An 11,820-nucleotide genomic window follows, 5' to 3' on the forward strand; every position below is an offset into this window, starting at 1 on the left:
CTTTTGAGATCCTAGGTTGCCGAGTCTTTGATTCCAGGATTCCACACGGGAAGTTAAGACCACTTATCAGACTGGGGAATTGTGTTAGTGATGGGGGCACAGGGAGGGTGGATGCTGCGGTCAACCCCTTGTGCTGTCCCACCTCCCACCCCAGCCCCTCACTTGGGGAAGCTGCTCCCGATGAGGATCCGGCCAAGGGGGTACTCCATGCTGCCCACCGTGACAGGCGGACTGACGTCCAGGTTGCCGAAGGAGTCAAGGCTGGAGGGACCAGAGAGTGGGATCTCCCGGGTCACATATCCAAAGTCAGGACCCTATGGAAGGACCCGCCCCAAGAAGGAGAGGTCAGTGAGGACAGGACGAGGCACTTCTTGGAGCAGAGGGAAGATGCTGGGGGCCTCCCACTCCATGGCTCCTGGTGCTTGAAAAACGATCTCTGTCCACTTTTTACAAATCCCCCCGGGCTCTGAGAACCATGCAGTTAAAGTCAAATCAATAACCAAAAGATAACTAGAAATTCCCCCAAATGTTTGGAAATCAAGCAATACACATCTAAGGTATCCATAGATCAAAGTAGAAATCAAAGAGGGAATTAGACAAGATTTTGAAGTGAAAGTTCCTAAAAATCTGCTGTCTTTTGATAGCACATTAAAACTCATGGGATGTTGGTGAGGCAGCACTGCTAGGGAGTTGCCAGAGCTCTGGCCATGTATATTTAAACCGAGCATGGTGAGGCATGCCTGAGTTCCTGGCTCCTCAGGAGGCTGAAGTGGGAGGATGGCTTGAGCCTAGGAGGTGGAGGCTGCAGTGAGCTAGGACTGCACCACTGCACTCCAGCATGGGTGACAGAGCAAGACCCTGTCTCATAAAACAAAGTAGGCCAGGCAAGGTGGCTCATGCCTGTAATCCTAGCACTTTGGGAGACCAAGGTGGGTGGATCACGAGGTCAGGAGTTCGAGATCAGCCTGGACAACATGGTGAAACCCCATCTCTACTAAAAATACAAAAAATTAACCTGGCATGGTGGTGGGGGAAGGGGGCGCCTGTAATTCCAGCTACTCAGGAGGCTGAGGCAGGAGAGTTGCTTGAACCCGGGAGGCAGAGGTTGCAGTGAGCTGAGATCGCGCCATTGCACTCCAGCCCGGGCAACAGTGCGAGACGCCGTCTCAAAATAAATAAATAAATAATAAAACACGTGTGTTTTTTAGGAAAAGGCTGAATCATCTTAGGTTCCATTTGAAGCTAGAAAAAGAACAGCAAACTAAACACGAAGAAAGTGGAAAATGAAAGTGACAAAGAGGAGAGCAGAAATCAGTGACAAAATCCCCTGGCCCCTATAGGCCAAGCCTGGGGCAGGTCAGGAGGGTCTCTCTCCAGCACACTGGCCCCGGCAGGTGCACTCACCTGCTGGCTTCATTGTCACCTGATCCATCCAGGCTGGGATGAATGTCCCTGCTCTGTGTGCCCACTGACTGCATCCCATCACAGCTCCTACCTGGACTGGGACTGCCCCAGCAGTGGGGGAGTGGGAGCCGGGAAACAGGCAGAGACCATGGGCTCACCCGGAGGGGTAGTGCACTCGAGGCTGAGTGCAGGGCTGTGGGGACAGCCCCTCTAGCTTTGCATCTTGGTGCCACTATTAACTTGCTACATGGCCTTGGGCAAGTTACTTAACCTCCCTGAGCCTTAATTTCCTCATCCATAAAGAGGAAATAATGATAGCACTTATCCATAGGCGTGCCCCATGGAATTCATGAGGTAAGCCACGGAAAGCTAAGAGACAGTGCCTGGAACTCAATATGTAATGTTGGGTGCTGCTGTTGCCATCTTGTGCACAGGAGGTAGCACGGTTCCTGGGACATGGTAGGTGTTCAGAAAACATTTGACACCTAAAGAGAGGACCTAGCTGTGAAGAACAGGAGCCATGCAGGCTCACTAAGGGTACATTCCCTCCAAAAGGCAGTTTGGTCTCCCCAAAGCTGACCACGCTGCCAATTCCCCCTTGGTGACCAGTCCCTTCTCCAGAAGAGCTCTGCTGACCTGCCCCTCTCAACACTGGAATAATCAGGCTGCTGCCTATTTGCATGTGATTTGCATATCATTTCCATCTCTTGCCCAAACTCCCCACTGGCTCCCCAGTTTGCTGATGTCCCACCTCCTGTATACTTCTGCCCCCTTTTCCTGTTCTCCAAGCCTTATAGGACCAAGCCCAGATGAGACTTCACCAGTGCCCCTCCACGAGGACCCAGCCAGGGTTTCCGCACTCTGCCTGTCGCCACATACCAGGATCCTCTTATAGGGGAAATCCTTCAGACCTCTGTTCCGGGGGGAGTCAAAGACCACGGGGAAGGATTTGTGAGGGGCCTCGATGTAGCCAAACTCTATCTCGTCCTGGGAGGGGAGAGATGAAAAAGCCATGGTGACCTTCTCCGGGTGGTTTACAGAACAGGATGGTCCCCACCGGGCCTGGGGCAGGGCAGGGCAGCAGATCTTCCCTAAGATCTGGTGAGGGGCAGAGGTAGAAGTGAGGCCTCTTAGGACCCCAGCCAGGAGAGAACTCTCGTCTGGGACCAGAGCGTTTGGAGGGCAGCAGTGGAGGCTGGGGCTGATGCAGGCAGCGGAAAAGGCCTCGCCCCGGAAGCCTGGCCCAGGCTGCCTGGCTTCTCTAGCGACACGGAGGTCCATCGGGCACCTGTGCAGCTTCCCTTTTCCCAAGCCAGGCTGCAGGCTTCCCGGGCTGCCCCCAGCTCTCTTCTGGAGTCGGCTTCGGCTCCCACCTGGATCCAGCGGTCATTTCGATTTTCAACTCGAGGGCAGATGATCAGCTTGCAGTTGGCTTTCAACGTCAGGTAAGACATGTCCTCCAAGAATTTCTCATTGGAGCCGTGAGTGTCCGTCACACTGTAGAAGGCAGGGAGAGGGGAGCATGCTAATGGCCTCTGACTGTGGCTGAAGTGTGAGTGGCCTTGATTCAGTTTGTGCTGGGCCCTGTGAAGCCTCTGGGGTACAGGGGTTCCAGTTCATGACCTTGAGAGGCTCATAGGCCCATGGGGAAGATGGATAAAGTCTCCAGATCATATCAGGTGACAGGAGCAAGGTGAGGCATAAGCGCAGGCTGTGGAGCCCAGAGGCAGGGCACCTGACCCAGCACCGGGAGTCAGGGAAGTCGCCACAGAGGTGACCTGGGGCTGAATCTCTTGGGTTAAAATAGCAGTGAGGGGCAGGTGGCCCTGTCTACTCCTGTTCCACACAACTGGCCTAAGCAAAGGGGTCAGGGTGGGGTTAGCAAGCAGAAGAGTCTCTTTTTAATACCTACACACACCTAGACCCAGGGAAGCAGAGCAAACCTGTTTGGCCACACCCTTCCCAGCCTTTTAACTTATGTCCAGCTCAACTGTGGCTTTTTCCAGTGATCTGACCTCTGGCACAGAGGCCTGGCAGGGTTTTGCCAGTCGAGGCTGGCCCTTCCCTCAAGGGCATGGTGAGGATTCTGAGAGACGGCAGAAGGACCAGCGAGCTGGGTAAGATCGGGCTTGCAGTGAGACCCGAGGACTGGGTTCCCATGTCCTTAGCAGGCACGGGATTGTACCCATGTCACAGTGAGGGTAGGTCTCTGATGGTCACCAGCAGCCTGTGCAGAGCCTGGTCCCACTGCCCAGACTAAATCTGAGATGTTCTGGGGCTGCAGCCACAGGACAGGATGGGCAGGAAAACCAGAGCTTGAGCCAGTGACCTGGGAGGGGCCTTAGCTGCACAAGGCAGGGTGGGTCAGGGTTGGGCAAGGTGGGGCCCCAGCCCACCTGCTGCTGTCCTGCCACCAGCTGAATTGGTGCCCAGAATGAATCTGTTAGTCTGAGTGAGGCGCGCAGCCCTGAGGCAGCTTCTGTCCCTACCTCTGCACTGCAGACCTGGGGGAGGGCTGGAGGGAAGGAGCCTCACCTGCACACATACAGCTCCTCAGGAGGCTGAGTGTTGGGCGTCATGATCCAGGGGGCCATGCGGAAGCCCACAGTGTCTGTGAAGAGGGTCACCTCAGGCAGGGTCTGAGGGGAAAATGAGGACTTGGTGGGCCCTGCAGGGACCCCTAGCCTGCCTCAAGCCCCCCAGCCCCCAGCCTGCCCAGCCCTGGAGCCTCCAAACTAGGTCCCCAAACCCCTCAACCTCCATGCCCACCCCCCAGTGCTGTACACACCCCCGTGTCCACCAGGCTGACACTGAGGGAAACCAGCCCCAGGAAATCGGCATCGGGGAAGGTCAGCCCCTCCACATAGAACCTGATCTCCTGCTCCCCCGACTGCCGCTCAACTTCGTAGGACAGACGCTGGGGCCCCAGCACCTGCTTGTAGTCTGAGAGAGAATTCCCACCTAGGAAGAACAAGAGTCAGGGACTAGCATGGGGACAGGGGTGAGGGGCTGCAAGCCCAGGAATCCAGGACAGAGCCCCCTTTTTGGTTAGAGCTGCTTGGGTTTCTCTCTGGCTCTGCCACGTGCAAGCTGTGTGGCCTTGGCTCAATGACTCAACCTCTCTGAGCCTCAGTTTCTTATCTGTAAAATGGTTAACATTTTCTCATGAGGCCAATATAAACTTTAAGCTAAATAAAGAGATAGAAGCACCTGGCACAAAAGGTGAAAACTAGCCATGGATAAATACATATGCAAAATGTGATACAGTCATAAGATGGAATATTAGTAATTCATAAAAAGTAATGACCAGACAGGTACGGTGGCTCATGTCTGTAATCCCAGCACTTTGGGAGGCCAAGGCGGGAAGATTGCTTGAGACCAGCCTGGGCAACAGAGTGAGACCACATCTCTACAAAAAAAATTTTTTTTTTTTTGTTTGAGACAGAGTCTCGCTCTGTCACCCAGGCTGGAGAGCAGTGGCGCGATCTCGGCTCATTGCAAGCTCCACCTCCCGGGTTCATGCCAGTCTCCTGCCTCAGCCTCCCGAGTAGCTGGGACTACAGGTGTCCACCACCATGCCAGGCTAATTTATTTTTATTTTTATTTTTAGTAGAGATGGGGTTTCACCGTGTTAGCCAGGATGGTCTTGATCTTCTGACCTCGTAATCCACCCGTCTCAGTCTCCCAAAGTGTTGGGATTACAGGCGTGAGCCACTGCGCTGGGCCCCCAAAATTTTTTAAAGTAGCCAGGCATGGTGGCACATGTCTGTAGTCCCAGCTACTCGGGAGGCTGAGGTGGGAGTATCACTTGAGCCCGGGAGTTCAAGGCCACAGTGAGCCGTGGTAGTATCACTGCACGCCAGGCTGGACAACAGAGTGAGACCCTGTCTCTAAAACATAAGAAAAGTAATGAAGCACTGATTCATGCTACACCATGGATGAAACTTGAAGACATATGCTAACTGAAAGAGGCCTACTGTATGGTTCCATTGATATGAAATATCCAGATAGGGAATTCCAGAGATACGGAAAGCACATCAGTGGCCACACACGGCAGGAGAGGCTGTCCATTCACTCGTCGAGACTTTGCTTATGCCCTGGTGTCACATTAAGTGCTTTCAAGCTGAGTCCTCTGCCTAAACGTCCACCACTGGTGCATGGGAGGGAACATTCTGGCCCCTGCCAGGCTCATTTAGCTGGAACAATAAGTTCTGGGTCAGTTTGAACAGAGGAGGGTGAAGGGGAATCAGGAAGGGCTAGAAGCCTGTTGTTGTTTGTAAAAACAAGTAAGAGCACTCCAGGGGTTAAGGAGTGGTACATTTTTTATTTAATTTAATTTATTTATTTATTTGAGACAGGGTCTCACTCTGTCTCCCAGGCTGGAGTACAGTGGCATGAACACGGCTCCCTGCAGCCTTGACTTCCTGGGCTTAAGTGATCTCCCACTTCAGCCTCCAGAGTAGCTGGGAATACAGGCTAATTTTTTTGTATGTTTTGTAGAGACGAGGTTTTGCCATGTTGCCCAGGCTGGCCTCAAACTCCTGGGCTCAAGTGATCCTCCCACCTTGGCCTCCCAAAGTGCTGGAATTACAGGCATGAGCCACTGCGCCCAGCCAAGTTTTTTTTTTTTTTTTTTTTTTTTTTGAGACGAAGTCTCGCTCTGTCACCTAGGCTGCAGTGCAGTGGCATGATCTTGGTTCACCTCTGCCTCCTGGGTTCGAGTGATTCTTCTGCCTCAGCCTCCCGAGCAGCTGGGACTACAGGCAATAGTCACCACACCCAGCTAATTTTTTTTTTTTTTTTTGAGATGCAGTCTTGCTCTGTCGCCCAGGCTAGAGTGCAGCGGCACGATCTCAGCTCACTGCAACCTCCACCTCCCGGGTTCATGCCATTCTCCTGCCTTAGCCTCCCGAATAGCTGGGACTACAGACACCCGCCAACACGCCCGGCTAATTTTTTTGTATTTTTTAGTAGAAACAGGTTTTCACCATGTTATCCAGGATGGTCTCGATCTCCTGACCCTGTGATCCATCCGCCTCGGCCTCCCAAAGTGCTGGGAGTACAGGCTTGAGCCACCGCACCTAGCCTAATTTTTGTATTTTTAATAGAGACAGGGTTTCACTGTGTTGGCTAGGCTACTCTAGAACTCCTGACCTCAGGTAATCCGCCTCCCAAAGTACTGGGATTACAGACGTGAGGCATTGCGCCCAGCCTTGGCCATATTTTTTAAAGCCACAGGCTGATTAATAAAATCTCTGGTGAGAAAGTTGGGTTCTGGAGCCAGGGGCAGGGCCTGGGCCTCAGCCTCGCTGGTTCTCACGCCCTCCCTGCCTGGACAGTGCTTGGCATGCAGTTCAGTCCACAGTGATTGACCAGAGGAGGGAACGGGAGTGGGGCAATGGTAAAAGGAGGAACTGTGGTGCACCCAAGACACCTGGGTTGGAATGCCTGCTCTACCCCAGATGGTTGTGCCACAGTGAATTCCTGCATCTGAGCCTCAGTTTTCCTCTCCATAAAATGGAACTCGTTGCTGAACCTCCTCCTTGAGGACTATATTTGGTACTGATGGAGTGGTTGTTTGTAAGCTGTCATGAGAGTTACAAAAAGGTGATGGAAAAAAAAGAGAGAAATAGGGAGGAGAGGATAGACATGGATGGAGCTGGGAGGACAAGGCCCCGTCAGGCCACTCACCCCGAGCACAGAAGACCCTCACTCTTTTGGAATCAGAGACGGGCATGTTCAAGACAAGCTTGTGGCTGTCGAAGAGCTCGTCGGGGCCATTGCAGCTCAGCACCATTGGGGACATGTCCTGCAAGTCTGGAGAGAGTGGCCCCTTGAGATCACCCTTTCTCCACCCCACCAACAGGATCCCTCCCATGCCCGCACCCCACTCCCCAGACAACACCTTGTGTCACTCACCAGCCAGCGACATCAGCCAGCTGTGGGTGAGGTCAGGCTCTGTGGACCTGTGATTGTCCCGGTCACAGTTCACCAGCAAGATAGCCCCATAGCCCTCAGGGCCCCAGCGCCAGGTTTTCTGTGGCAAAATGAGATGCCTTGGGATCAGTGGGACCCAGGAGGCCCCAGAAATGGGTTCTAGACATGGCCAGGGCGGGCTGCTTTGTTAGATTGTATACTTTCATATCCTTGGTTTGCTTAAGGATTTTAAAAAGGATTATTTGGGGAATGGAGTTACAGATAAGGCTCTAGACCCACCTCATCCTTGTGCAGTGAACAATCTGCACAAGCATACACACTGGCTCCACCCAGCCATCACACTGGAGAAGCAAAAGTGTTACCATACCCAGAAATGGCCCTCAAAAGCTGGCTAAGCTTTAGCTCTGCCTGGGGGGGCAGAGGCTGCCCACCATGACCTTGATGAGGTTCGGGATCTGGAGAATCTTTGGGAGACCCTCCTCATCCCAGCACTCTCCTGGGACCCGTCCCATAGATATCTCTGGCATCTGCCTGCAGTCCTGCAGGATCTGCAAACTGAGGTCGGAACCAAGGCGGGGAAAGATGGCTGGAGCGCTCCCACCTCTGTGGTTGCCGCTGTCCCCAACACGCCTCCCCACCAGACCCACAAGGCAGGGCTCACTTTCCCCATTTCACAGAAGGGGGCGGGGAGGTTCTGGGAGGTGAGTCCCAAGCTGCATAGCTGGCCTTCAAACCCAGGTCCTTGGGATTGCCCAGGGCTACTGTTAGCCTTTACGGCACTCTTGCCCACACCTCTGGGTAGATGCCACTCTGCAGTAGGGTCCCAGACATGATTTGTATCATAGTTGCCACCATGCCCAAGCACTCTTGTGCAGTGAACTACCCGCGCTGCCATCCATGGCAGCCCTGCCCACCTTGTCCTCAAAGCCTTGTGATCCAGGCTGCCTCTCTGGAGTCCTTCTCTTCAAATTGTATCTTCTAGCCCTCCCAGGAAAGCTTCTAGATACTTCCTGTAGGGGGAGGCCCTGAGCCCACTCTGTCCTCCTCCTTACTCTTCAGGCTTTACCTGGGGCTGGCCACCATAGCCTCCTCTACCAGAAGGCTTGTCTTCTCCTTGCCTTCGGTCACTCAACAACCTTTTAGGAAGCACTCCCACATGTGTAGGGGTCCAAATATCGCCCTCAAAATAAAAAAGGCAGCAAGCAAAAGAACCAATCCCAATTTCAAAGTGGCACAAGAGAGACCCAGAGACGGTAAGCTATTTTCCAGCAGTCACAGCCTGTTGGCTACAGGGTGTAGGTTAATATCCATTCATGCCAACTTGGCTGTCCCAGATGGGTTTCCTACATGGTTGGATACTACAGACCCTGGGAATCCATCGTTCTTCCGTAGGGAGGGCACAATCCACCCGGGACCACCCCAAGTTTGCCTTTCAGCCCTGCAGTCTTGGAGTGCCCGGGAGGGTCTCACCTTGTCCCCCTGGCTTCTCTTCACCTTGCCTGTGCGGCCTGTGTCGACCTCAAGGGAAATATCTGCAAAGAGACGGAGAGGGGCTGCCAGGGCTCATCCAGCCCCATCTTCACACCCCTAAAGTCCAGGCTGGGCAAACTCTGACCCCGCCCCAAACCCATGAGGACCAGGATGCCCTGCCTGGGGGTCAGACCCCACACTTGGGAGGCCCTGGTGGCTTGCCCTGTGGTTCTGGGAGTTGGAGGGACCCAAGCCTTTGGCTCTTGAATGACTTGCTTGCCCGTGCATGTCCACCTGCTAGCTCTTGCTGGCTTTGGGGTTCTAGATCATATGCTGGTGACCCCAAAACTCTGGCAACTGGGGACATGGCCTGAGGTTGCAGGGGCTGGGTTCTGCCATTCCATCGCCCTGGGCCCTGGCTGAAGGGGGTACGTTCCGTGCTAGGTCTTGGAGGTCTAATGAGGGTATACGTGGGACTCTGGATGAAGGAGGCTTATTGTGGGTCTAGCTGTTGTTCACTGGGCTGTGAAGTTTCTAGACCCTTGTAGTCCTAAGGACTGCTGGGTCTCAATCTCTGTGGTTCCAGAGTGGACAGAAGGTCCCTGAGGAATCCAAGCCCCTCAGTGATGGAGGAAGCTGGCCATAGGTCTTCCACTCCAAAGAATTCACTAAGACCCTCAAACAGGCAACCCGGAGTGGCGAAGAGGGGATAGATGGGCAGCCAGGGAGCTGCTACTTACCAACGCCAGTGAGGTACAGCATGCTGTGGCCCAGGGCTTGGTCTTCCTGCTCCCCATAGTAGGAGACCCTCACCTGCGGAACACAGCCCTAAGCCTGCACGGCCACCACCTTCAGAGATGGCGGGGGCAGAGGAGATGGGGGACACACCCTGACAGCCCTACTTAGAGGCACAGGAGGCATGGAGACCCTCCAGTCTCTGAAGTCCCACGACTCAAGGGCTCCCGGCTGGGATTCAGAGCTACCTCTCCAGCAAGCAGCTGTGGAGCCCACCCTGGCTCCCAGGGCAGGTGCGAGGAGCAAGGAGGGCGGGGGTAGGGTGGAGGGATGGGAAAGGCAGGGCAGCGCCCAGCAGGAGCAGCTGGCAGATGAGGGAGGAACAGCCGGCTCCATCGACCTAGGCAAGTCTCTCAGCTCCTCTAAGCCTCAGGTACTTCCTCTATAAAATGCGAATGAGAACCTCCACTCCATCATCACAATCAGTGGTCCTGGAGCTTTTAGCATGGTCCAGAATCCATGCCAAGCCCTCCAGCCAGGTCATCCCAGTGAGCCCCTGGGATGGCCCCAGTCAACAGAAGACTGTCCGGGCCCTGCCTGCAGTCCCAGCAGTCCCAGCAGTCCCAGCAGTCCCTCAGCTGGCAAGCAGAGGAGGTGGGGTCTGAGCCCACGGTGGGCTCCTGAGCCCCTCTCTCAACAGCTGCCTCATCCCTGCCCTTTCCCTGTCGGGGAGAAAAGGTTATGTCTAGGATTTGGTGGGTCACTGTGTGCCATGGGTGCCCAGGGCTGGGGCGAGTGAGGAGGGAGTCGTCTGAGCTTCGGGCAGGCGATGAGAGAGAAGGTTGGCTTAGGCGTGGGAGATCTGTGCACACAAAGGTGTGGACGTGTGTGTGTGCACCTGCACGAGTGGTTGCTGTGTGGTCGTGTCCACACGAGAGTACTGGGGCTTCTTGCTGGGTCTGTGTGTGGGCTGAATACAGGGATTAATGTGAAGTTGCCCATGAATCTGAGGGGGTGACTAGGACCGCGTGTGTTTTGTGGGAGTACTCATGTGTTCATGTGTGAGACTGGAGTGGTGGTGGAGGTTTGCGTGTTTGGGGCATCTGTGGCGTTGTGTCAGGATACGTTCTGTGTGTGTATTGTGATCAGCTTTGTGAGGTTTGGTTAAGTGGGGAGTTTGGAATGGGAATTGCCATGGTGGGGCTCTTACCTTGGATGGGGGTGGGGAGATCCAACCCTTTTCTGTGAGAAAGTGGCCTCTTACCTTGAAGTCCCTTAATTCCTTACTGGCTGTGCCCACAGATACAACCATGTCTGCATCAGTGTCCAGTGGCCAACGGGCCTTGCCTATGGGCTTTGTCACGTGTGTGCGGTCGTAGACCATGAAGATCTCCACCCCGGAGCTTCCAGAGACCCTGAAGCTGTTGGCACCCTTGGGCACATCACTGGCAGAGAAGGGAGATGGGAAGAGACCCAGTGCTCAGAGGAGGGGCCACAGTGGGGTGGGGGCCTGGGGCTTCCTGGCCATTCAAATGGCACCCCTCAACAGCCAGGCCAGGGAGGCACAGGGCAGTGCCACTGGCCAGGAGACCAACCTGGGCTGGGCTTCAGGACTCCAGAGCATAGATGGCAGACCCTTGGACACCCCCAGCCCACACCCAAGTCCCTTCCAGATCTGACACTTCCAAACTCTCCAGCTCAACAGGAAATCCACTAACCCACCACCTCTCACCACCTCCACTGACATCGCTGCGGCCCAAGCCAGCATCACCCATCGCCTGGATCGCCGAGCAGCTCTCCTGGGTCCGTGGTCCTACCCGGGCCCCTCCAGTCTGTTCTGCGCACAGCAGAGCATGTTGTTCCTTTGCTCAAAAGCAGTGGTTTCCATCAAACTCAGTAAAAGGCAGACTCCTCTTGAGTAGCATAAGAGGCCCTTCTGATGTGCCCCTACCACCTTGCTGACTGCCTCCTCCCTACTATACTTCGCCTCACTCACTTAGCTCCAGCCACGCTGGCCTTCCTGTTGAGCCATGAAGATGCCAGGCTGTCCTGGTACTGGCTGCTCCTGCTGCATCGACTGCTCCTCCCCGAGATGTCCACAACGCTCCCTCCCTCACCTACTTCAGGGCTCTGCCTAAATGTCATCTTCTCAGCAAGACCCCGCCCCCATCACTCCATTTAATGCTGCACCTTGCCCATCTTTCCCCCTCACTGACCCCCATCTCCCTTCCCCTGCTCTTATTCTTTTTTTTTTTTTTTTTTTTTTTTTTTTTT

General features: G+C 54.5%; 1 protein-coding gene across 1 annotated transcript in view; it reads right to left on the minus strand.

Annotated features, from left to right (window-relative positions):
• Nucleotides 1-11,820, minus strand: part of PADI1 (peptidyl arginine deiminase 1) — a 45,875-nt gene that overhangs the window by 12,630 nt on the left and 21,425 nt on the right. Inside the window, exons 2-11 of the mRNA XM_023219322.2 lie at nucleotides 10,811-10,991; nucleotides 9,552-9,624; nucleotides 8,812-8,873; nucleotides 7,324-7,441; nucleotides 7,096-7,221; nucleotides 4,193-4,365; nucleotides 3,940-4,043; nucleotides 2,778-2,901; nucleotides 2,284-2,391; nucleotides 163-314 (exon numbers count right to left, since the gene is read on the minus strand). Coding sequence (XP_023075090.2) covers nucleotides 163-314; nucleotides 2,284-2,391; nucleotides 2,778-2,901; nucleotides 3,940-4,043; nucleotides 4,193-4,365; nucleotides 7,096-7,221; nucleotides 7,324-7,441; nucleotides 8,812-8,873; nucleotides 9,552-9,624; nucleotides 10,811-10,991 — 1,221 coding nt within the window. The remainder of the gene's footprint in view (nucleotides 1-162; nucleotides 315-2,283; nucleotides 2,392-2,777; nucleotides 2,902-3,939; nucleotides 4,044-4,192; nucleotides 4,366-7,095; nucleotides 7,222-7,323; nucleotides 7,442-8,811; nucleotides 8,874-9,551; nucleotides 9,625-10,810; nucleotides 10,992-11,820) is intronic.

Source organism: Piliocolobus tephrosceles, chromosome 1, assembly GCF_002776525.5.
Source record: "Piliocolobus tephrosceles isolate RC106 chromosome 1, ASM277652v3, whole genome shotgun sequence".
NCBI classification, from domain to species: Eukaryota; Metazoa; Chordata; class Mammalia; order Primates; family Cercopithecidae; genus Piliocolobus; species Piliocolobus tephrosceles.